Source organism: Ptychodera flava, chromosome 3 (assembly GCF_041260155.1).
Source record: "Ptychodera flava strain L36383 chromosome 3, AS_Pfla_20210202, whole genome shotgun sequence".
NCBI classification, from domain to species: Eukaryota; Metazoa; Hemichordata; class Enteropneusta; family Ptychoderidae; genus Ptychodera; species Ptychodera flava.
Window position 1 is genome coordinate 36606315 of NC_091930.1, and position 26663 is coordinate 36632977.

The 26663-nt window shown below is 37.8% G+C and overlaps 1 protein-coding gene across 2 annotated transcripts in view; it reads left to right on the forward strand.

The window, feature by feature from the left end:
- The window catches only part of LOC139129925 (uncharacterized), a 31617-nt gene extending 10195 nt beyond the window's left edge, over window positions 1-21422 (forward strand). Inside the window, exons 2-3 of one of the 2 annotated variants that reach the window (XM_070695613.1) lie at window positions 13497-14493; window positions 19133-21422. In XM_070695613.1, the coding sequence (XP_070551714.1) occupies window positions 13519-14493; window positions 19133-20467 (2310 nt within the window). In that variant the 5' untranslated portion in view covers window positions 13497-13518 and the 3' untranslated portion in view covers window positions 20468-21422. The remainder of the gene's footprint in view (window positions 1-13496; window positions 14494-19132) is intronic. The other variant, XM_070695614.1, reaches the window with a different exon arrangement.
- The last annotated feature ends 5241 nt before the right edge of the window (window positions 21423-26663 follow it).

Sequence of the window (26663 nt, forward strand, 5' to 3'; positions counted from 1 at the left end):
GTATAACCTGATATACTTCAAAATAGCTTTCCGCTGCTTCTGTCATCTGGTCAGAGAAATACAATCTCCCTTATGGTTTCCCGAATCCTGTCATCTGGTCAGAGAAATACAATCTCCCTTATGGTTTGGTAGAGTTTGACTTTTCAGATCCTCAGATTCAGATCCTCAGATCTTCAGATTCAGATCCTCAGATATCAGATCTCAGATCCTATAACTTCAGACGCAGATTTGAATTTACAAGCCTTTTAAAATACCCGTATTAACAGTATGATTACAATATTTAAAATAATAATTTGAATATGTGTACAAGACAGGTATGAAAACACAAAAAAATGTCTACATAAACGTTTTCGCTCAACAACTTTCAAGGAACATGGGTTTACAATTACAGATTAGCTAACTTGCTTCTTCCGACCCCGGTTTCCTACCCCTGAATTCTGATTTAGCCTGGAGTCACTGGCCTCCAACATGGATTAGTTATATTCCCTCGCCATCAATATTACGAACGATTACTGTGGTAAAATACGCACTGTCGATAGCCAGTATTTACATGATCGTCGCGGTCTTGATCGTTCGATCGCTGGTGTATTTATCTCTATGTATTGACTATAGAGGGAACGTTCACGTGATGACATAACAAGTGGAATCATTGCGCGCCCTGTCTTCGACTGATGACGTTCTGATTCTGAGATCGAAGTTTTTAAGTTCAAGATTCAAGATAGAAATAAAATAATTTCTAAAGCCTTTTCAAATCTAAATTATATTTTATTTATCAGTATATTACATCAAACTTTGAAAGTTGAGAAATTTTAATTTCGAATCTGCGTCTGAAGTTATAGGATCTGAGGTCTGAGATCTGAGGATCTGAATCTGAGGATCTGAATCTGAGGATCTGAAAAGTCAACTCTACCCTTAAGGTTTCCCGAATCAGTGTTGTCGTCCCTATGCGCTCTGATATTTTACAGGCTGTAAACATGTTGGGTACCTTAACGAGATAAAAAATGGAAAAGTTTTTTACTGACTCGGTTACACTGTACCCCGAGCATTGCTTATGAAATCAAGCATTCTTTCATGCCTGTGTGAACAATAGTTATAGGAATTTCCCATTATATGAAGGTTAGCTTGTTTGTGCCAGAAATGGAGATTTTGTGTTTGTGGAAACAGCAATATTTTGTAGTGCTTCATTCTTTGAGACCAAACAGATATGTATAACACAAATTACTTCAAGTACAAAGTCATTATCTGGTACTGAGGTTTCATGCACCCTGCAATCTTCAGACAGATAGAACTAAATTATTCTTAGCTCTTCACTCTGCTCATTTATGGATGTACCATGGACACCGTGGCGCTAAGTGTCCGTCTGTCTGTCCGTCTGTCTGTCCGTCTGTAGACGGATTTTGTTCGACTCATAACTTACCTTAAGAAATGTTGGGTCTAATGTCTTGCAATTTGATAATGTAGCATTGACATGATAAGATCTATATCTGATTGGATTTTGGTAGACATGGCTACTTGATTAATCGCTCATTGGAATATTTTCAATGAATTTTGTAATTAGGCCATATCTCAAGAAGTATTTGACCAAAGCTGATGTGACTTTGCACATACTTTGCAGGGCTTGAAATTAATTTTTTCTCCTGGTAGTCCCATTGGGCTACCATTTTCTGAAGTTGGTAGCCCAGTGACAAAGTCTGGTAGCCCATGTATGAATGAAAAGTGTTTTTTAAAGGATATTTTATTCATATCTTGACAATGAAAGATTTATTTTTCATGATTCTATCCAGGAAGTGAATATTCTAGTCATTTGACATCAATACCTGCAGATCATTATACTAAGCTTTAGGAGAACGGTATAGCATGTGTAGTGGACAACAGTGACCCCTCAAAATTTGATGACCTATTCACAAACTTGCCTCATACATTGATTTTAATAGGAAATATCCATTTTTTCGGTAACTTAGCTACTTATTTTGAGAAAAAATGGCGTTTTTAAAATTTCATGAAATTCAAATTTCACTTTCAGTGTGCGTGAGTTGCGTACGGTGTCGCAACATTTTAGCTAAACTTTGGCTACCCTATTCACACATATCCAGAGCTATAATATGCAAATTTTGATGACTTTTCACTCAGCACGTGTAAACATAACACAGGATGACAACTTGGTACAGTCATGTTCCTAAAACTTTCGTGGCAATTTTGACTATATTTCTCCACCATAGTACACTATCATGTGTCCAGTTGGGTTGACTGTATGAGAGTCGGTCTTCTTGCCCATTATGTAATTTCATGTCCCAGGCTTTGGTACACTCAGTGTGACAATTTTCAGGCAGGGTAGTGAATTTCGCCCAAAGTCGTTTCGTAAATGACCAGCAATACGAAATCTTATTACCATACGTTTCGAAACTTTATTGTGGTTATCCTCAAACTCAGTTGACACGACGGGAGTGGTACTTCGGGGTCAAAGTTGCCAAAGCTTTGACCCCATGTTGAGGGCGTAGTAATCGGACTGCAATCCCAGAAATCGGACGTCGTGTTTTGAATGTGATTAGGAGCTAAGTATTGATAATTTGAAACTTCAAACCACCAACTTTTAATTTCGATGTGTTTAGAAAACTGTATATAAGAATATTTCATGATAATTAGTTATGTTTAATCCATGGACAACTCAACTATATTTCGACGTGTATAGCGCTAGATATCGGACTCAGGCTACCTCTGTGTGTGTTGCTTTTAACACCTTGTATCGTACGGTGTGGCTAACTTTGCTAAGTTTGTTCAGTGAGTATTACTTATAATTGTTTCCATTGCATATTTTGTTTGTATTAGAATCGCACAGGCATTATTTAATAAAAAGAGCGAGTATATTTCATCGTATGACATTATTTACCTGTCAAGTTTTTACTTTTACGTGGTAAGTCACTTACTACGTTTACACAATTATGCTAAATATTGTCTGTCCAAAAACTTGTACACTTCTTACGTTCATTAACCCTTTTCCTGCCAGACAGTATTAAGACTACCGGTATTACTTCCCCATCAGCCAAGTCAGTGAAAAGCGGTATTGAGCCCAAACATGACGTATTTTCACACGCTTAGCTTAGTATGTTATAGCATCTTTAGTCCAAAAAAAATCAAGTTTACAGTATTTATGTTTTCAACAGCCTTCAAATGTACAGTATTATGTTAAAATACACCATATGGAATATGTTGTGTTTCATTAATTTTAACCATCTTGACCTGGTGTTGAAATATGGACTTGGCAGGAAAAGGGTTAAATGTACTTTTTTTTCTGGAAACAACTGCGCAGTTTTCGTTAAAACTACATGCAATCGTAGCGAACAAAGGAAAGAATATTTTCAAAATCATTATTCTCCCCCACATTCAAAATTCAATGCTAAATAAGGACTTTAGTCAAAATTTCAGTTACTTTGACCTGACGGCAGTATGTTGACAGTATCAGGCTGAGGCGGTGTCAGACGACAATTTGTGACCGCCGCTCGTGGCGAACTCAATAGCTTCTACCAAAAAACTATCGAAAACGGGACAACAGTGTCACCTGACCTGTAAAACGCTATCGATACGGAGCGAAGTGAGTGTAACTAACAGCATGTCACTAAATGTCCGAAAACTGAGGTCGTCCGCAAACTGTCACACTGAGTGTACTGGTAGTCCGCGTGGGCTACCATTTCATGGGTTTTGGTAGCCCCAGGGAAAAGTTGCCAAGAAGTCTGTGGACGCAGGACTACCGCTAATTTCAAGTCATGCTTTGATTAACCTATAGCATTACATATTCTGAAAGTTCACTGGGTTTGGCATGATTAATTCTCATATATATTTAATGAATTTGTGTAATTAGGCCATATTCAAGAATTTCTCAAACAGAGATTGTGATTGCCTAAAAATGAAAGTTCTTATATGATTAAATATTGCCTATTCCTTTCATCATATCAGCGTTGAACACAGGAACAGGTGATATTGAGTATAAACAACTTCTAAGTATCAACTTTAATCCAAACATAAAATCACGATGTAGCGTTCCATTTGTAAATTATTTATTTTGCAGCTAATTTTAGTCACTTCCTACCCCACAGTGCTTTATTTCTCCCGAGATGCCATATGGCCTAACTTTAGAAAACAATAATAATTACAAAAAAATCCTTATGCGATGTTGACGCCAGCAAAATGAAGTGAGTTCGTACCCCTACACCAGTGAAGAAATGAAGGAATTACCCAGCCATGCGTCATCATTTATTGTGGATGACCCCCTAAGACTGCTTATTTCATTCTGTGTAATAAGCGGTGCCTGTGAAGAAATATTTGATAAGTGCCTGTGGCTTCCAACGTCACATACGCACAGCAAAATTGAAAACTGCAATTCAAGCCATTGTAGCCTGGGAAGAGTATATGTTTTTCCATTAATTGCTACAGCATACAATATGCATTCTATGAGAATGTATTTATAAGAAAGAGTGTATTTTCTGAGTGATAGTTGTGGTTTTTTGGATTTCAGGAAGCTTTAGCGTTTGTTATATGCCAAAAACATATTTTTATGCAAAATAAAAAAATGTATTTTCTGAGTATTAACAAGGATCATTTGAATTTCAGGCAGAGTATTGTTGGCACAATAGCATATTAAGATTATGAAAGACGATACCCATTGAAGTCACTAACATTCTGAAAATGTAATTTATTAGATCTACCGGTAGTAGACTAAAATCATTACATGGGATAAAATTTAAGAGAGAAAAAATATTTATGTGAGGCCATTTTTTCTCATATTTATCATGACATGTTTCTCATAAATAGTACTGATTCGTGTTTTGCAGTATTAAATTTATTAGATGTTCCTGCCTAATACAGAAATTTGAACACAGGAACTTATTTTATTGACATCACGATATATTCTACTTTCCACAGTGAGCAGATATTTCGTTAATTTCATGATATTATCACAACATTGTTTCTCATGAATAGTATTTATCCTTTTTAAATTTATAACGTGTACCTGCTAAATACAGAAATTTGAACACAACTCGTTTTATTGATGTCACGATATATTCTACAATGAGCAGATATTCTGTTAATTCTATGTTTTACCTCAGGGCTGGAAAAACATGTTTGCAAATTTCACCCTTGTTTTGGCAACGCATTTTCATTTTATTTTTATGAAAATCTCATTGATGTACAGGTATTGATGTTAAATATTTGCCATCATGCAGCTCGTGCTCAGAGTCTACTTTCCATAGTTCTTCCTGGTACCAGCATATTTTGCTTTCAACAAATTAATTTCCTCTCCAAAACGGAAACCTATTATAAATTATAATGGGTATGGACATTGCCATAGCATTGCATTTTCAAAGTTTTTCTGCTTACCTTGAGATTTGGTGTACCAGATTTGTTCTTCTGCATTTTTATTTTTTTCAGTGAACTGCCAGGCTGTTTGTATGGTAATCCTTACACATTTTATCATAGAATTCTGCATATATCATATGTTTTCACACTTGCAGTATTGGGTTATGGAACTGGAAAACTTAATTAAATTTTGCGATATATGCTATAGTCGCAACATTTGCTTTAACTGGAAAAATTTCCAAGTGGAAGGTATATTAACCAAATGTAATGAATAGCTGTGGCCACTGTTATTTTGACTTGAGGCCTGTATATAAGTGGCATCATATTTTTTTGATTTTTCAGACATCTTGTTTTAACGCCAACTGTCCTCATTTGATGCTGAAATTGTGGATTGATTATGGGAAATTTAGAAACGTAGGATGTTTAATCAGGGTGTGATTCTCGAAATCTGATATCTCATGCACGTTTCGTTTTTTTAGCTAACATACAGTACATGTATGCTCCAAAGGTGTATTGTCGTTCTGTTATTGCAGGGAGGCCGCAAAAACAAAGTGTGCCATGTTATATACTGACTGTATGTAGTAATGTCTTTACTCCTCAGCTCAGATTACATGAGTAACAGTAATAAGCATTCTATCATGAAACTTACAATTCAGTTGGCCATTGAAATGTTGAATTCCCTGAAAATGTTATTGATATATTTTTTTTTATCAATTTTGCAAGATCTGTACAGGGTTTAAGTGGAGTATTAATCAAAAAAATTACATAACACTTTTTGAGTTCCAAAGTCAATTTTATAGCCTTTGCACAATATAACGTTGACAATTTTTCCCTCAGATCCAGATAATTTTTGGCAGCTTTGTTCCTAAAATATTTGATCGAAAACCAACTAATGTAAAGTTGTGGCCTTTAGTCTTAAATTATTAAAGTCATAACAGAAAACATCAGAAAATTTAGTAAAATGTTGCAATAAAATTTTGATTGGAATAATGAGAAAACTCCCAGGGTAAGCAGATGATGCAAAAAACAATGCCAATTTAAATCTTGCTTGTACTGTTTTAGCATCATGTGAAATACACAGCAATATTAATCACCACGGACGCAGTCAGGCAGAGACTTATAGATTGGGTCCCATCCGCCAGTCTGTCTGTCAGCAGCCTATATCACCCCTGATTCGATTTTCTTCAAACTGTGTGCAAGGATAAAGTACTGTGCCATACATACGCACATCAATTTATTTTGCGATACGATCCAATATGGCCACCGGGCAGCCATTTTCTTATGATTTTTTTCATGTTTTTGAACCGTAACTGAACTATCCCTGAACTGATTTCATTCAATGTTATTACACAGATAAAGTACTATAGCATATATATGCACGTCAATTTATTTCACAATACGATCCAATATGGCCACCTTGTGGCCATCTTGTTGCGATTTTTTTCATGTTTTTGAACCATAACTCAACTTATATAATCGCTGAACAGATTTCGTTCAAACTTGGCACACAGACATTGTATTGTAGTGCCCATGTGTGTGTCAATAAATGTTGCGAGCGGGGACTGTGTCATCAGCAATGGCTTGTTAATTCTGTATTCTAAATTCACTCACTATCATAATTTAGACACAGTTTGGCTTCAAAAAAAATGACAAATCTAGTCAAACAATGAGTTTGCTGCAATATATAAATAGCAGACAATTAATTAGTGTATGCAACTTTGTTAATCTTTCAAAGTGCCAGTATCTACATCTTTATGCACTTTTCTTTTACAAGATATCATCCAAATTTACTCTTACCTGATCCACCCAACATCTACCTTAACAATGTTAACTATAATGTGGTTGACGTGTCCAGTCTTTTGTTGACACATGAAATACATGGGCAAATACAAATTATAATTGCCGTTTAAACAGGGGCTCCATCGGAACTACTGCACTTTTTGTTAGACATTACAATACCATGCTGTACCGGTATATATGAATAAAATTTCTGTTATCCACTGGACAAAATGCTTGATAATGATATACAACAATATGGACACAAATCCTGATTCTGTACGTTTGTCAAATACGTTAATTATACGCGACATGTATACAAATAATGTGCACACTAGTACAGTGTACTCTTGGTTAGTCCCCACGGACACCGTCCGGGGGGCTTATAGGTTTGGTCATGTCCGTGTGTGCGTGCGTGCGTGCGTGCATGCGTGAGTCCGTCCGTGCGTCCGTCCGTTCACGCAGATATCTCAGAGACGCCTGGAGCGATTTCGTTCAAACTTGGTACAAGGATAGTACCCTACCTCATACAGATGCACATCGATTTGTTTCACAATGCGATCAAATTTGGCCGTGTTAGAGGACTTTTTAGTTTTCACCTCCATAGACTCCCATGTATAAGGCAGTCCATAGATCCATGTATAAGGCAGTCCATAGACTCCCATGTATAAGGCAGTCCATAGACTCCCATGTATAAGGAAGTCCATAGACTCCCATGTATAAGGCAGTCCATAGACTCCCATGTATAAGGCAGTCCATAGACTCCCATGTATAAGGCAGTCCATAGACTCCCATGTATAAGGCCAAGAAAAATAAAGATTTAGTTTCTCATCGTATTCATATTGCAAAAAGGATGCAGTTACACAGTTTTTAGTCCCCAAAGATAAAGTCAAGGGGGCTTTTAGATTGGGTCATGTCCGTCCGTTAGTCCATCATGAGTCCATCCGTTCACGCAGATATCTCAGACACTTTGACAAAATGTCACGTGACCTTGGTGACCTTTGACCTCGAATATACATATTTGTCTATAACTCAGTAACCACAAGTCCTAAACCTTTCATATATGATATGATGGGACACCCTATGACACCACATATTGTACCTCATTAATTATGTGCATATCTAATTTTGAGTGAGCCAATAGAGCTAGAGGTCTGATTTTTTGTATATATGGATAACTTAGCAATAAATTTTTTTGACAAAATGTCACGTGACCTCGGTGACCTTTGACCTCAAATATACATATTTGTGCATAACTCAGTAACCACAAGTGCTACACCCTTCATATTTGGTATGATGGGACACCTTATGACGCCACATATTGTACCTCATTAATTATGTGCATATCTAATTTTGAGCAAGCAAATAGAGCTAGAGGTCTGATTTTTGGTATATAGAGATAGCACTACAATTTTTTTGACAAAATGTCACGTGACCTCGGTGACCTTTGACCTCAAATATACATATTTGTCCATACTCAGGAACCACAAGTGGTACACCCTTCATATATGGTATGATGGGACACCTTATGACGCCACATATTGTACCTCATCAATTATGCGCATATCTAATTTTGAGCGAGCCAATAGAGCTAGAGGTCTGATTTTTGGTATATAGGGATAACTTAGCACTACAATCTTTTTGACAAAATGTCATGTGACCTCGGTGACCTTTGACCTCAAATATACATATTTGTCCATAACTCAGGAACCACAAGTGGTACACCCTTCATATATGGTATGACGGGACACCTTATGACGCCACATATTGTACCTCATCAATTATGCGCATGTCTAATTTTGAGCGAGCCAATAGAGCTAGAGGTCTGATTTTTGGTATATAGGGATAACTAAGCAATACAATTTTTTGACAAAATGTCATGTGACCTCGGTGACCTTTGACCTCAAATATACATATTTGTCCATAACTCAGTAACCACAAGTGCTACACCCTTCATATATGGTATGACGGGACACCTTATGACGCCACATATTGTACCTCATTAGTTATGTGCATATCTAATTTTGAGCAAGTCAATAGAGCTAGAGGTCTGATTTTTGGTATATAGGGATAACTTAGCACTACAATTTTTTTGACAAAATGTCACATGACGTCGATGACCTTTGACCTCAAATATACATATTTGTCCATAACTCAGGAACCACAAGTGGTACACCCTTCATATATGGTATGATGGGAGACCTTATGATGCTTCATACTGTACCTCATTAATTATGCATATGTCTAATTCTGAGCAAACCCATAGAGCTGGATGTCTGTCATACATATGCACATAGATTTGTTCTGTGATACGATCCAATAAGGCCGCCATGTGGCCATTTTATTACGATTCTTTCATGTCCTGAACTACAGCTCAGACATGTATCAAGCGAATTTATTCAAAAGTATTTTATCACAGACCTAATGAAGAGGACTCTATCCTCTCTGAGGACCTGTAATCAAAGTACCCATTAACAAGTGGGGACTGTGTCATCAACGATGACTTGTTCACATTGATCTGTGTTAAGGTAGTATGTGCCTCAAAAGTGAAAGACTTAGACCTTTGCTTAGACTTTCCTCAATGAAGCTTTCAACTGATCTTTTACCAAAGTAAGAATAAAAATCCGGGGTCACCGTGCAAGTTTTAGTACCAGATGAACAAATCAATCAAAATTTACCGATATTTGAAATTCAAAATGGCCGCCATCCCTGTGTTATGGAGAAAAAAAAAAATTTCGACTTTGGAAAAATTGAGGCAGTGAAGTTTTCTTACACCGAGAGCTTTGAAATGAACCCCCACAAAAGGTAGATTAGAGAAAGAATTGAAAAAGTTTGAGGGTCAAAATATCTGTCCCTGAGGTGCGTTCTACTGTAAGTAAACAAATGGCGCAAACTCACCGTTTTGCTGGATCTGTCTTGTTCTGCTTCAATACTGTATTGTATGTTCCATACACAAAGAATTAAGATATACGGGTACATAGAGTATACCACTAATATGGTGTGCCATATATGCCCATACTGTGCATAAATATAGTGAAAGTATATCAGTAATTTTGTCTAGTGTATGTGTAGATAAAATAATGAAAGCAATGCGGAAGTATATGTGGCCGTGGATTTCCAAAATGAATTTCTGAATTGGCAAAGAGAAGTGGCAATCCAGTGGAAAAATGTGTTTTAATTTGTCTGGCAGAATACATTTAAAGTTCCAGTTATTGGAACTTTATTAGTCCCCACGGACACCGTCCGGGGGGACTTATAGGTTTGGTCATGTCCGTGCGTGCGTCCGTGCGTGCGTGGTGTGCGTCGTCGTGCGTGCGTCCGTCCGTTCACGCAGATATCTCAGAGATGCCCAGGTCAATTTCTTTCAAACTTTGCACAAGGATAGTACCCTACCCCATACAGATGCACGTCGATTTGTTTCACAATGCGATCAAATTTGGCCGTGTTAGAGGACTTTTTAGTTTTCACCTCCATAGACTCCCATGTATAAGGTAGTGTCCATAGACTCCCATGTATAAGGCAGTCCATAGACTCCCATGTATAAGGCAGTCCATAGACTCCCATGTATAAGGCAGTCCATAGACTCCCATGTATAAGGCAGTCCATAGACTCCCATGTATAAGGCCGAGAAAAATAAAAATTTAGTTTCTCATCGTATTCATATTGCAAAAAGGATGCAGTGACACAGTTTCAGTCCCAACGGATGAAGTCCAGGGGGCTAATAGATTGGGTCATGTCCGTCCATGAGTCCATCCGTGAGTCCATCCTTTCACGCAGATATCTCAGATATTTTGACAAAATGTCACGTGACCTCGGTGACCTTTGACCTCAAATATACATATTTGTCCATAACTCAGGAACCACAAGTGGTACACCCTTCATATATGGTATGATGGCACAGCTTATGACGCCACATATTGTACCTCATTAATTATGCACATATCTAATTTTGAGCAAGCCAATAGAGCTAGAGGTCTGATTTTTGGTATGTAGGGATAACTTAGCAATACAATTTTTTTGACAAAATGTCACGTGACCTCATGGACCTTTGACCTCAAATATACATATTTGTCCATAACTCAGTAACCACAAGTGCTACACCCTTCATGTATGGTATGATGGGACACTTTATGATGCCACATATTGTACATCATTAATTATGTGCATATCTAATTTTGAGCGAGCCAATAGAGCTAGAGGTCTGATTTTTGGTATATAGGGATAACTTAGCACTACAATTTTTTTGACAAAATGTCATGTGACCTCGGTGACCTTTGACCTCAAATATACATATTTGTCCATAACTCAGTAACACAAGTGCTACACCCTTCATATATGGTATGATGGGACACCTTATGACGCCACATATTGTACCTCATTAATTATGTGCATATCTAATTTTGAGCAAGTCAATAGAGCTAGAAGTCTGATTTTTTGTATATAGGGATAACTTAGCAATAAAATTATTGTTACAAATGTCACATGACCTCGATGACCTTTGACCTCAAATATACATATTTGTCCATAACTCAGTAACCACAAGTGGTACACCCTTCATATATGGTATGATGGGAGACCTTATGATGCTTCATACTGTACCTCATTAATTATGCATATATCTAATTTGAGCAAACCCATAGAGCTGGATGTCTGTCATACATATGCACATAGATTTGTTCTGTGATAGGATCCAATAAGGCCGCCATGTGGCCATTTTATTACGATTCTTTCATGTCCTGAACTACAGCTCAGACATGTATCAAGCAAATTTATTCAAAAGTATTTTTATCACAGACCTAATGAAGAGGCCTCTATCCTCTCTGAGGACCTGTAATCAAAGTACCCATTAACAAGTGGGGACTGTGTCATCAACGATGACTTGTTTGATGTTAGTACCGGTATTTTTTTTTATACTTTCCTCATTTGATTTCAATAATAGTCCCCTACCAGTATTTCTATGTTCAAAATTGCTTTCACATTGAAAAAATGTTGATTGCAGAAATTTGAGGTCTGAGTAATTTCAGTAAATTTATTATTAAACTAAAGAATAACCGTCGTTATGTTTACAGCCCTGGATTTGCTGCTATTCTTTGAGTTAATTGAATTTACACAGGGTGTTATGGCAACAAATTTTAGAATCTGGTACAGTTGTGCTGAGTCTTTTAAGAGTTCCTGGTTTTAATGTGGCATCAATTTCACTCACGTCCTGGAGGAATGAAAAACAAGGCTATTAAAACTCTGCTTTTTGACAGCATAATGGTACTCTGCTATATAGGGGAAGAAGATCTGTCCTTTCAGTCATGTATATTTTTGATAAAAAATTATGATCAGATGTGATATTTCCAAACAGGGATGACACTTTGCCTTGCAAATTACATTCACAGATCTCTGGAATATGTTGACAGTTTTGTTTAGGACAGAAAAAGCAAGAGCAACGTATCAAGAACTAATGATGTCTTTATGTGGATGGGTTAAACCTGGAATTCGAATTTACCACACTGTACAAAGAAAACTATGTGCACAAACGTGAAAAACGTGTATAATACCATGTGTGTTTGTACACGTGGGTTGGTTTGTGCTGTCACCACTCCTGGCAATCTCTTGGGTCTACTGAGTCTGTAGAATACTGAGTAAGGACCATTCAGTCTCCTGTATCCATGGTAACTAATCAAAGATTCAGTGGATTTCCAGGGCAAAGCAAGTGTGAATGTATCCTGATGACAAACCTATGGATGTATGCAGATTTGAAGGGACTGATCTAATTTTTCAGCTTCCCATTAAAGATGAGCAGACTTTTCACATTTTGGATGTGTCGTGGACTTTCACTGCTAATAATAGTTGTAGGTAAAACATAAGTAATTGAATGAAAATTTGAGTTTCAGTATACCATTGTGTCACATTTATCATAGACTCCAGAGTCGGAATTTTCAATATTTGTCGCTGTAGCAGCACATGAGCCTGTTGTATTTTGCAGTAAATAACTTAAACAGGAACTTCCCCTATAAAAGCTGGTATAGTAAATTATGCAAATGTAAAAAAGCCACGCTACTGAATAGACGTGCTGTCTTTGTCCCAGAATCCCATAATTTTGCCATCGTTCAGGTGTTCATTGTCATTGAATCTTGCATATGATGTCTGTGAATATATAGCGACTAAACAAATGTTCTGTTTTTTGTTGGAGAACACATATGTTTCAAAACGTGTTCCCTAGTAAGACCGTTTGACCCCTCTTTGAATATGTCACAAAAGTGCCCATCATGATCATTCAAATTCATCATACGGTCAAGGCGATGCATCATCAGTAATACCCCTATTGGTGCGCCACGGTCCTGTAACTTCCCGTTTAAGACTTGTCATATTTCTTTCAGAAGCAGTACTAATCGAAGCACCATGAATGTGGCTGGGGAGCGACCGTATTGGACGAGGAAGAGACAGAAGAATGCCAATAATGAGTATGAATGCCAGTATTGTAAGAAAATCTGTCCGAACGAACTTTACCTCCGGCAGCACGAATGGATGCACGAAGGTTTGAAACCGCTGAAGTGTAACATGTGTGACAGGTCGTTCTGTTGGTACAGCACGCTGACGGCACACAAGCGAACACACCGTAAGAAAGGGATTCAGATGACGCCAGTCATGTCATCGGCGTCACTGCCTTCCTCCCAAGCGCTCACCGTAGCGACACGTCCTCCATCCATCAGTGCTCCGTTGCACGCCAGCCTCGGTCAAACGAAGTCAAAGGAAGAGATGCAAGCGGACTCGCCTGCCTCTCTGATGAGGTCGAGAGAATATCGGGAATGTGAACGTGTGCGCTGCCCTCACTGTGACCGCCACTTCTCGACTCCCAGTGGACTGAAGTATCACTTGCGAACGCATGTCGGACTGAAACCATTCACTTGTGAAATATGCGGCCGTCTTCTGTCATCCAAACAGGGATTAGACTACCACCTCCGCGTCCATTCTGGAGAGCGACCGTACAGATGCGGAATGTGCGATTCAAGCTTTCGCAACCAGACGCTTCTCAACGCGCATTATAGCAGAAAGCATCCGCAGATAAGGGACGTTCCCGTTTTTTTCCCGGTTTCGCCGACTACAGCGTCGACCCCCGAAACTTCCCCGACCATTACGACGGAGAGTGCATTGATTAGCCAACATGGTCAAGGACCCATTATCACAGAGGCGTCCCCTGGTAATCTGAGTGGATGGGGAGAGGACTTCACATCGTTGAGTTTTGCCACGTTACCCCAGGCGGTTAAGACAAGCTGCAACCTAGTCATTCCATTGTACCCGTTCAGTGTGCCCATCAAGACAGAACCCCTCCTGGTGGACCAGTCACAATATCAAATTAATCCAGGCTTTAGAGCGGTACGTATAAACTTTAATATTTGTCTGCCGAAGAGGAGCGAACAAACAATTTCTTTTAAAATAAAATATTTAATTTGGAAATCCTGCTTGTAGTTCCGCCATGCTCTTGTAAAACACTACTGTATGATATGGCTGCATTAATTCTGACAGTTGCATATATGCTGCTGGTTTCGACTACTCACTCAAAGTAATAATAATTACAATGTTTACTACAGTTTCCCGCATTTCCATCTGATTAGTGTTTATTACACCGAGTTGAAGCGTGCACAAATCATTCACACTTCATTCCTTCAAGTTCAAACACAGTTTTTCATTTTGAGACAAAGTCTAGGCACATTATCAAGAGGGTTAAATCAATACGATTTTACATCATTCATCGGCAGAATGAAGGTGTGTGTATCGTCATCATCATCATAATCATCATCATCATCATATTTATTCAGTACTGTAGGCCACCTGCCTTAATGTACAATTTTCATATTGGGAATCAAGGTATAGATTGCCATATTCAATAATCTATGTGTATTAATAGGGGGGAGTGGGAATGGCAAGTGTATCTGATTATTTAGAGTGGAATTTTGATAAAATATGGGATTCAGCAATTGCATCTAGGTAGTGTTGGGGGGGGGGCTCTCACTGAGAAAGTTCACAAAACATTAACTCTTAGCAAGTAGAGAATATTACTTGTTCCATAGAAACAATCTTTCCTTACAGTCTAGATAGTGTATTAGTGTATGTGTACCACTTGCCAGCTGCCATGGTTACATTAAAATTTTGATATTCATAATGAACTCTACACCGTATACTAGGTTGGTGTACATATCCAATATTATATATTATAGCCCAAACATGGGACTATGTGCCCCAGGGCAGGTGACCCTTTGCCCGACGTAAGGAGGGCAAATGGTCTCCTGCCCCGAGGGTACATAGTCCCTTGTTTGGTCTACAGTGTTTTTATTACATGCCTCTCTTACTCTTACACAGTTTTCACTCAAAATACTTAGATTTAGTGGCAAATTATAATCCAATGCTTTATTTCCATCTTAGACGAAAATCCGTTAACATTGAAACGAACTTCATCATCGAATGGCGCAATGATATATTGAAACTACTGTTATGCGGTTTATCAATTTTTTTCTGCAAAATTTTCCAAAACCGGATTTCCTGTGCAAAACATGAAATTTTGACATTTTTACATAAAAAAGTTGACAAGTTGAAAATAGTTCCGGTTCACTTTCAGTCCAATGATGACTATGCGGCCCGCGACGTCACCGACGAGTTACCATTGAATCCTATGGAGCGCGCGACGTTCAATATATGAGGCATGTAATAATGAATTGGATGTGTACCCCTCGCCACCTCAAGTGGTACCAGCGCATTCAAGTTTTAATATTCAAAATGAAGTCCGTACCGTACCCTAGGTTAGTACACATCCAGGATTGGATGTGTACCCCTCACCTCTTCGCCATGGTACATTCGTATTTTGATATCCATAATTAACTGAATACCATATATTATTAGGTTGGCTGCTCATGTCTGTAATTCTTAATTAAAAGGAAACAAAAATATCTTAACCCCACATTTGAAACGAACCTTAACCCATCACTGCAGTGTACTACTACAAGGTCAACAGGTCACACATGGATCTAAAATTGAGAATGCTGCAAAAGTTTAACCAAAGGAATGTAAACATGAGGCCCAAGAACAATTCTACCGGTGTAAGCACTGGGAACTTGTATTCAATGTTTTACCCTTGCCCATCGCACCATGTTTCCATATTTTCATTCAAACTGTATGGCTGCCGTTCTACAGTGTTGGAATGCCAGCAAAATTGCTATCCCTTGTATCACTAAAATACACAAGCCATTATGTTCCGGCCTTTGTTTTTGTCACACAAGTTACATATACATGTCCAAGTTCAAGAGACAAAGTCCCTCTGTTTTTGACCTTTTAATGAATTTTTGTTTGATATGAAAAGTTGTTTGGGCTGCTTGACTTCTTGAAACATGCTGACATACATACCGGTACTGGTCAAGTGTGCTCAAACTCAACGCTGCTTGCAGCCAGACAAAAACACTCGGTGAATTTACGGTCTGTACAAACAATCAAGTTCTGTGCACGTGCATAACTGTCTCCATGCACGGCTGAACACACACGGATTAAATTAATACAAAAGTTTGGGCCTCATGCAAGCTTTTGTAATGAAATCTTAATTTGCTGTGCATTTCGTATTAAAGGATAGCATTTTTTCTTACATTGTGGCAATGTGTATTTGTCATAGGAAAGGATGTCAGAATAGGAAACATCCGTCTGTCTAGAGGTCACAAACAAATCATCTGTTTGCATTCAGCAATTGAGTAATTTTTTACACTTCTGTATATAGTTATGTACCATTATCATATTGTACCGGTACACTGAGTGACTTTTAATATTGAAGTGTTTCAAGTTTTCTTGATATCACAAAAAGGTAAAAAAGAGCGACTTTGTCCCTTTAATATGATATTCTTTTTTCAAGTATCAAACTGCTAAATTTAGCAAACTTTGTATTTTAAAATTTCCTGAGGAAGGAAGATTGTGTGTTTATCAGATTTCAAGGCCGCAGCAATTTGTTTGTCAAGGTCAGAGAACTTCAGTAGAGTTGGTTTATTTGGGTCGACTAGTATTACTGTCTAAACGATAATCACGCCTGACAGTGTTGGCAACTCCTCAATTAAGACCGTATGTCAAGTTCCCATATTGCCAATGATTCAAGGAAAACCCCTACATGGAAGGTCTGGGCGTTGGCTTGTTTTCACATTGCAGCAGCTCATGCATGATAAACACAGGAAGTGAACATCATATACAACCCCTGGGTCTCAATGTTTTGTTGAAGCGTGATGTTTTTAATTTGTGGTCTTGTTATAGCTGTAGATGACTTTTCATCCTTGAGAGTGCAACAGTGTGTATGTTCTCTGGTATTTTCACATAGCCAGTCAGCACAAAAAGTCATACGTCTGTGTGTGTATGTTGTGTACTGATATGTATGCAGGAATTTATTTCCTGACGGTGTAAACTGTTATATGTCTCAAAATTTTATGTACTGGTTAAAATTTCATGTCTGTGATTAAATAGACAAATTCGCTCATTTTTGACCTTTTTGTAATTATCAAAAAAACTCTTGCATAAAGTCAGTCAGTGTGCAAAATTATGACGATATATAACTGCAAAAATGTCAAAATTTACCCCTTTGCTACCTTGCAAACAGATGATTTTATTTGTGACCTCCAGACAAAACGGATTTTTCCTTTTTGCAACTTTTTTTATTATATTATATTTATTAGACTTTGCAACCAAAATACCATAACAAGTACAGACAGGTTGAATTGTTACAATGATATAAAAAAAAATCATAAAATCACAAAAAACTACACTATAAAACTGGAGTAAGAAAGTTAAAATATGTGAGCATTATAAAAATTGTAATACTAGCGAACCATAAGCATAAAAAATCACTTGTTGGTCATTTACTCATGGTTAATTAAAAGTTGCAACACTTTGCAAATATGTGTGATGAGGAAGAAAGTGGTAACACCAAAACTACGAGCTGGCAAAAAAAAAAATTATTTCTGATAGTTACAGAGAGCATATGGAATAAAACTATTTTGAAATCTTTGTGTGCGGCATCTAAAAGTAGCATATTGTTTTGAGTGGCGAGTCCTTCTGGTAGTACTAGGGTTCATCAAGTAGTTCAATCTATCACCATCAGTACAAATTTGCTTCACTATGACAAATAAACATTGGAACAATGTACAGGAAAGCTGTTATCCTTATCTGTATGAAAGGCACTGTCAATGGAGACTCCATTACAAAATTTGCATGACGTATGCTTAGCCATGCATGGTGAGAGATGTGCACTTGAATTATTGAACTCGACTTTTTTGGTACAGACCGTAAAATGTTTCATTGAATGTTTAACCCTTTCAGCACATGGTTTGTCCCAAATCCATTGTTTTCTATGGTAAAGTTGGACCTGTATACAGGGAACTGGGGTGAAAGGGTTAATCTAGTCTGGCTGCAAGCAGAGTTGAGGTTGTGCACATTTGAGCACTATTTCAGCGTGTTTCAAGGAGTCAAAGAATACAAACTATTTTCCATATTTAACAAAATTTATGAAAAAAAAGATCAAAGAGAGCAACTTTGTCCCTTTAATACAGGGCCAAAGAAAGTTTTAGGGAGTTTTGATGTGTTGAAAAAAAATGATTTGTTGATAACTTTCATTTTAACATCCCATACAGTAAATATTGGGCTGAGTAACGGCTGATAGAATGGCGCCCTCTGTTGTCTGGCAGCCAATGTGTTGATTTGTTGCTACAAGCTATGGCAATCATGAAATAAATACAGTTATAACAGAAAAAACATGCTCTCAGTATCACCAGGTATATGCCAATATAGCTGTGAATGAAATACATGGCATTACAGAAAAATGTGTCTATTTGTGACTGCAATACCGATATGAGGTTTGACCAATTTGCATACAAGCATCTCTGTAAGAATTCATTTTCAGGCCCTTACACCCTGGACAGACACACCTGTGATGTACCCGACAGTGTATTACCCAACCAGATGATTGGCATCTTTTGTTGTTGTTTTTATTTTGCAGCTTGACTTGAGCAACAAAATTGAAATGGAAGGCTGTCAGGAGGAGGAGATGACCCATGGAAAGATGGACAGTGAAGTCGGCGATGTTACCAACACAGAGCAAGAGGACGAAACATCCATTGGTGAAAAAGAGCATGATGTCCCATCTGTATCTCACAGTAGTCCCATCCCACAGAGGAAAGACCAGGAAGCTGCCGGTATCAATGAATCTCCATGGCAACAGAGTTTGAAGAGAAATGGGTTGCCCAGCAACAGGGACACTAAGAGAGCAAAGCTCGAAGCAACAATAAAGGGCATTAAAGGGAAAGTCACTGGAGAGAAGAAAGTGCAAACAAGAGAGAGAGATGAGGAAAGTCACCATGGTGACGAAGACTGTCTACTGCCCAAGATACTGAATGTTTACTCTTTGAGAAGGGACCAGGGTAATTCTGTCCCGTCCGAGGGCAAAGCAGTGGGGTCAGAGGGCAAAGGTCAGGAGGAGAAGGTCGAGGATGTAACTGTGAGCAGCACTTCGATGCTTCAGGAAGGGGATCTGAAAAAACAGAGTTTAGAGAACAATCCTGATTTTGAGGATTTGCGAAGATTGGCCGACGATGAGATGTCGGTGATGCAGAATCTTGTGGAGGAATACGTCACACAAACAAACAAAGAGGAGGAGGGCAAGGATCCGACAGAGGGAGAGTACCGAGTAGGATCAGGGAGACACGATGGGAAAGAGTCGGAAAATGCAGGTGACTCTGTCTACCAGGATGGAGAAGAACATGACTGTGAAATCGACTCTTCCATGCAACCGGACGGAATCCCGAAGTCAGCTTCCATTTCCACCCAGACAAGCGAGCGCAACAGAGGCGCCAATCCGGCGTCGGATCAGGCTACGGAAGCGAAGACCGATGCGTACAGCGCCGAAGATGAAAGCCTGCAGTGCAAACACTGTGACATTCAGTTCATGGACTCGGTTCAACACACTTTGCACGGCAGCTGGCACCACAGCGAGGCCGAGCCTTTCAAGTGCAAAGGTTGCCTGATGGACTGCGGCCAGCGGGACAAGTTCTTCTGCCACGTCACGCGCATGGCCACTTCTGAACACCTGCCTGAGGTCAACAGCGATGCCACGGGGTCAAGGGTCAACACGCTACGACCTAGCAAGAACGTTGGAGGAGGGTTTGAATGCACGTACTGCGGCTGGAAGTTCAGCGATGTCGTCCTCTACACTCTCCATACCAGCTGGCATCAGAATTCTGAGGTTCCATTCTACTGCAAGGGGTGCAAGACAGCGTACAGCAGCCAGGAAGATTTGGTGTGCCACATAACAAGAATTATTATATCGCCTCATTAATCAGCGTTTGCGCCAAAGATGAGGAACATTGGTAAACGATTTAGAAACCCTAGCTGCAGTCCCCTAATCTGATTGCGTTGGTATACTCTGCTAAATGTACTAGGGAACCCTGGTAGCATTTACCTGCCTACCGCCCTCAACAAAACCCTTTCATAGTGAGGTCAATATTCAGCACATAATATTTAATATTCAACAACCTTGATAGGTCAATATTATTATTTAAAGCCTGTCAAATATCTACCTGTGGAGGAGATGTAGATATTTGACAGGCAAGTAAGCCTTGCTAGTTAACATCACATTACATATATTTTAGAAACACCAGTAATTAAGTCATATATTTCTCTATATAATACTATGTCAGAAGTCAAGACTGTTTAGCATGATGACTTTTCATACACTGGCTAGCTCCCATAACTTAATTGTTTAGTTAATAAGTCAATACTGGTACATATTGTACTAGTACGTAAGGATATTGACTTCAACTTATATTTGATTGATGTGAAATGTGTAATATGGACAATCAGAGTACAAACGTCAAAAGTGCATGCCTGTAACATCAGCCAGTTGATGTTGGTATGAACCACTGGTCAATACAAGATCATTTGTAACTGAAAAGTACAATGACTTTTTTGCAGTGTGCGGTATGTTATAGCTACAGACCTGTTTTCTGGTCAATATTACTTTATTATTGCACCAGAGGGAAGTCACTACCTTATTTAAATTAACCAATCACAGTGATTGTTGCATGATCAGTGAAAATATTAACATGGACACGTTTGAATCAATTGAAATCTCTTTAAGAGTTCCCAAGTATAACCCTCTCACCGCCATGGTTTGACCCAAAATCATTGTTATCAATGGGGACTGTGGACCTGTTTACAGGGAATTGGGGGTGAACAGGTTAAATGGGTTTAGAGTTGAGCCAATCAAATAGGAAAACTAGTTTCCATGCAGTGATATTTTGGGCTTTTACTGAGATAGTTGCTAGATCACATACTGAGACGATATCTGCATGCATAAGTCAAATATAACAGATTGTGTAGAAAAATATAACCGATTTGTGCATAGGCTACCGAGCACAAAATCTATATTTTTGTATTTGTGGGGTCGGACCAAATAGTTTGAGCTTCCATACTGCAAGTTCTAGACAACTTTAACGGTACATGTCTCACACCAAAAGAATAAGATTGCTGAAAGGGACATAAAGCTGTAACTTGTGGCAAGTTTTTCAGTATTCTGCTTCTGTATATCAACTACCGTGTCTGACCCTAATCCGTTTGTCATGCTGAAATTTTGAGTATTCTTTTTGTCAACACAGCTTGTATGTGTGTAGCGATCATTGTTTCTTGTTTACAAATGAATTCTATTCCAGACTTGAATTGTAAATTGTAAATTGATCAGTGACCTGTGGGTGATATTTACCGTTGTCAAACATTGGCCCTTCTGAAATGCCTTCCAATTTTCCCAGTCAGTATTATCAGGTCCGCTTCCAATTGAAACATTGTCCTCCTATCTATGTAAAATACATGATCTCATGTGCACATATTTTATTAAATTTGAATATTCTGTTCCAAGTAAGACATTAAGCTGAGATGTTAGGACACGCATATACAAGGAGAGAGACCAGGAGAATATATTGTTTGAATAGCAATATTGACCTAAAATAGAGAACCATTACCCAGTGATTAAGTTCCATTGTACTATACTGAGCCAGCTAAGCCAGCATCAATGCATGAAATCATTGTCATTCCATAGGAAACATTGCAGATATTTATTTATACACTCTCTAACATAGAACAGCTGTCAAGGAAAGAATAGATGCAGTAGGTAAGGATTTTGCCATCTTTGTGTTGTTCTTCAAAACGTCTCAATTTCCATATATTATATTGTACGTCCTCCTATTACAGTAACAACTCCAATTGAAAGATTCAATCGCAGCAGAGATGAGTTAGAGGTCAATGTTCTTTTTATGACCTTTGGGTCATGTGATCTCATGAGTACCCTTTATGCTGGAAATATCTGGTACTAACATGAATAACTAATATAAACCTTGAATGTCGGGAAATTCCTTAGAGTTGCTGTATGTGTTCACGGTGCGTTGTCATGTAGGTTATAACATTGGTAATGGTAGTCGAGGGGTTAAATGTCACCAAATCATGTTGAGACAATTGCTCTCGATTTACCCATAGAGGGCGCTCTGACAGTCGAATAACGCAGGGGCCAGGGAAAGGATATTCAAACAATGCTCTCCATACGTGATACATGCTTGATTTCATTTCATGTACATGATTGTACATGTTGAAACAAATACTGTTGATGAACGAATACTGCCATCTTAATTTCTTTATAGTACTCACCTTTGAAGAGGTGAAAAATATACGAAATCTTCCAGAAATACACTGAGTTAAAATTAAATGTGACAAAACGATGATAGTATGTATACACTACATATATCTATATATTTCATTCAAAGTAAAAAAAGCTTTTATGTCACAAATAGCATATTTATTTATTTTGCCAATGTATAAAGCATTTGTAAAGATTCTGCCATTTTATTTTAAACACTAGTTCTGTGTTCCTAGAAGTGTGATTATATACACTTGCCTTGCTTTCAAGTGATTTTGCATGCATGACTGTCAGACTGTTTTTATACAATAGCTTTAGGATAGTATGCGCCTTGAAACTTGATAATCTAAAACTTGTTTCAAGGCACGATGAAAGTCTTTCAAGTTAGTTGAAGAATTATATCTTGATCTATAATTACCATGTTTGGGTGAACGTCTCACCCAAAGTTGAAACCTGCACAACTGTTTCCAGTGGTTTGGGTTATTCCATATATTTATCTATAGGGGTGACAGGGTGTTAACTTTTTATCAGTGTTTGCACCGTTTTTATGTGCTATCCAAATGCACTGTATGTCTTATTTTCTTCTGTGTGGTACCAACTGCGGAAAAGTTAATTAGTATATTCTTGGTAGTGTTGTTTGTTTGATATTATAGAACAGACATTATCATGTAAAAAGGTATTAGATAAAAAGACAATAGTGTATTCTTGTAATTAGATTTTCAGAAACTTGCTTTTGTTACACCACTTTTACCCAAACTTGTCACCATTTAATTACAGAAATGTTTTATTCCATCACGGTCCCTCCACAAGGAGGGACCGTGATTCCATTCATCTAGGCGGGGTTGAAGAGACCCGCAATGGAAATACACAATTATCAGACAGAACTTGTTTTACATCATAATTTGAGATTGCTGTAAGATTGCCATAGATTGCAAAATGTATTGTAAGATGTCCTGAAGTTGTTTGCTAAATATTATTAGTTTCAACATACCTTAGGGATCAAGAAAACAACCTTGTAATTGACACACAAAAAAAACAAAATTGATTTGAAAATCGTCAAATGATTGTAAGCTACTGGCCCTTCATGTGGCAGAAAGGAATTTTCTAGCTATCAAAATGAATCTCGTACCAGTGCAATACACCTAGCAACATGTCTGCCCTTTGATTTACAATAGTCACCCAGTGCCACATTGAGTGTTCTCCCTACGAATTTCTGATAACATAGTGGCTAATTTGCATAACTATAATTGTTATGTTAATGAATTTTTGTTTATCGTTTTAGCAAAATTACAGATTCATGGCCACTATGCTTTAATTTCTCTGGGGAGAGCAGTGATATTGAAAGATTACAAGTAACCAGATAATTTCCAGCGGTGAGCTACCAAAAACAAAATGCAATTTTCAGTTTTATCATTCACAGTATCCACATGCTGAACAATCACAAAAAACAATGCATGATGCACTGCACAGTCACGCGACACATTGCTTCACGATCGGTACAGTACCGATCTGTGTACTGTACCGATCGGTACAGTACTGATCTGTTTATTGTACCAATCTGTACAGTACAGATCTGTTTACTGTACCGATCTGTACAGTACCGATCTGTTTACTGTATTGACTGGTACAGTACAGATCTGTTTACTGTACCGATTGGTGCAGTGCAGATCTGTTTACTGTCACCAATTGGTACAGTACAGATCTCTTTACTGTACTGATCGCGAAGCAATGTGTCGCATGCCTGTGCTGCACAGGCCCTAATCTGCTCAATTGTCAGTTGAATTTAAACATGTACAATACAAAGACAGAAATCTGTCGGTATTTTCAGTACTGTGTACATCTTTTTTGTATTTCATCATGGTCCAAACTGCCCAACATTTCCATGGCGATAACTTTTCAATATTTGATAAAAAATTTCAGTTTTTGATTTTTTTTCAGCTGATAATTTTAACAACCTTCAATCCACCAATGAGAAGTGACAACAACCGCATGCTTTTTCCACTTTCATATAACACATTTTATTTCTTTAAATGTTAGAATTTATGCATTATTATATGTGTATACGATCATTTTTCCCAAAAGCTATATATGTATATTCTTTATCCTCTATATTTTAATCTGTAAAAAGCATTTACCTTATATATTTTACCCTATTTATTCTGTTAATGGCTATCACAAAATTTATTTGTATTATTTTTTTGCCAATACAATGATGTGACATGGACACTGGTTGTGACCTTCATATGCTAATTATATTACACTTGTTTTTTTCTTTGTTATTGAAAAGAGCTACATGTATTGTTTCATGATGTGGCCACTTTTCTCATGGAATTTGTATTTGATGTACTTTGTAATATCTGTGACTTTCGATATATTTAGCATTATTTTTTATACTCTTTGTTGAATACACTCTCTTGTCCTACTGCCTAGATCATCTTATGGTAGTATGTGCCCCGGGGCCTGATATTTGGACTCAAATTTTTTAATTTCGTTTCTGATCTACCAATTGTCGGAGCTCATTTTAAAGCTCTTAGAGCAGGAAAAATGTTCGCTGTCTTAAGATTTTTTGAAAATTGAATTTTAAACATTGATAAATGTAAGTTTGTTCTAGTTCGAAATTTTGCATGGTGACTCCTGATTTTTATTCTTGATTTAGTGAAAGAATGATCGACAGTTTCAGCAAAAGTTTAAGTCTTTCACTTTTGAGATGCGTACTACCTTGAATACCAAGTGTTTCAACTTGTCAATACTATATAGCGTGTGTGTGCGTCTTGCCCAATGTAATTGCTTACATGGGGATTTTTGTCCTGACTTGAATTCAGGAATCAACAATGAATAAATGAATAAATTTGCATATTTTACACAAATGCGTTATGTTAGCCAAGGTTATACCATGGAGGTACCTCCATGGTTATACTAAGTATTTCAAAGTTAGGCAGAAAATAAGAAAACACTCCTTGAATAGGTCAAACCCGGAATTCAAATTGACTGCGGTGCAAACAAATCCATGTGCGCAAATGCGCACAGAAGTATGTGTATTTCCATACTCGTTTGTACACACATGGGTTGGTTTGTTCGGTATTCACGTAATTTCTTGGGCGTACTGAGTCTGTAGAATACAATGTGTCATATGGTCCTTTTTAATTCCATAGTAGAACCATTGACCAAAAGTAGTGAAAATATCAAAATTTGCAGCTATCTTTCGTCGTGACTGTATTGCACATTTTTCTCACTGAGATTATTGAAAAAACAAGAAGACCATGAGGTTTCCAACGACAACAAAAGTTACTTTAGAGAACACAACTCTCCCGGTGTCTGTGAACTATGTGTGACCTTTGACCCAACTCTGCTTTTTAGGGTAATTGTTTTGTCTCAGAGATGATGCGTAGTGCCTGTTTATGTACTTTCATGAACAAGACCTAGCCATTATGAAGCAGAAAACTTGGTTAATAAAAAGAGGAAATAATTTCTCTCTGATGATAAAAAATTGTAGAGGTTGTCAAAGGCAAACAAAAAGGATTTGTTTCTGGTCTTTGACACTCAGCAAAAGGTGATTTACTTTTTTTTCCTTTTTATGTAACAATGCTGGTTTGGCATATTGATTCAACAATTATTGTCAAATTTGTCTTTTATTACTGGCTGTAAAATACTTCTGTTTTCTTTTTAGCAGTTTTGGACATGCATCATAAAAACGTTGAATTCAGGCCAGCCACCATGCGAAATTGTGACTCACCCAGAAGTTTTACCAGAAAAAAAGAAATGACGCACTCACTGACCAGAAACATGTCTATTTTTTTGGCCTAACTGATCATTTCTTGTGCAAGGCTCTGCCAGTTTTCTGTTGTTATAT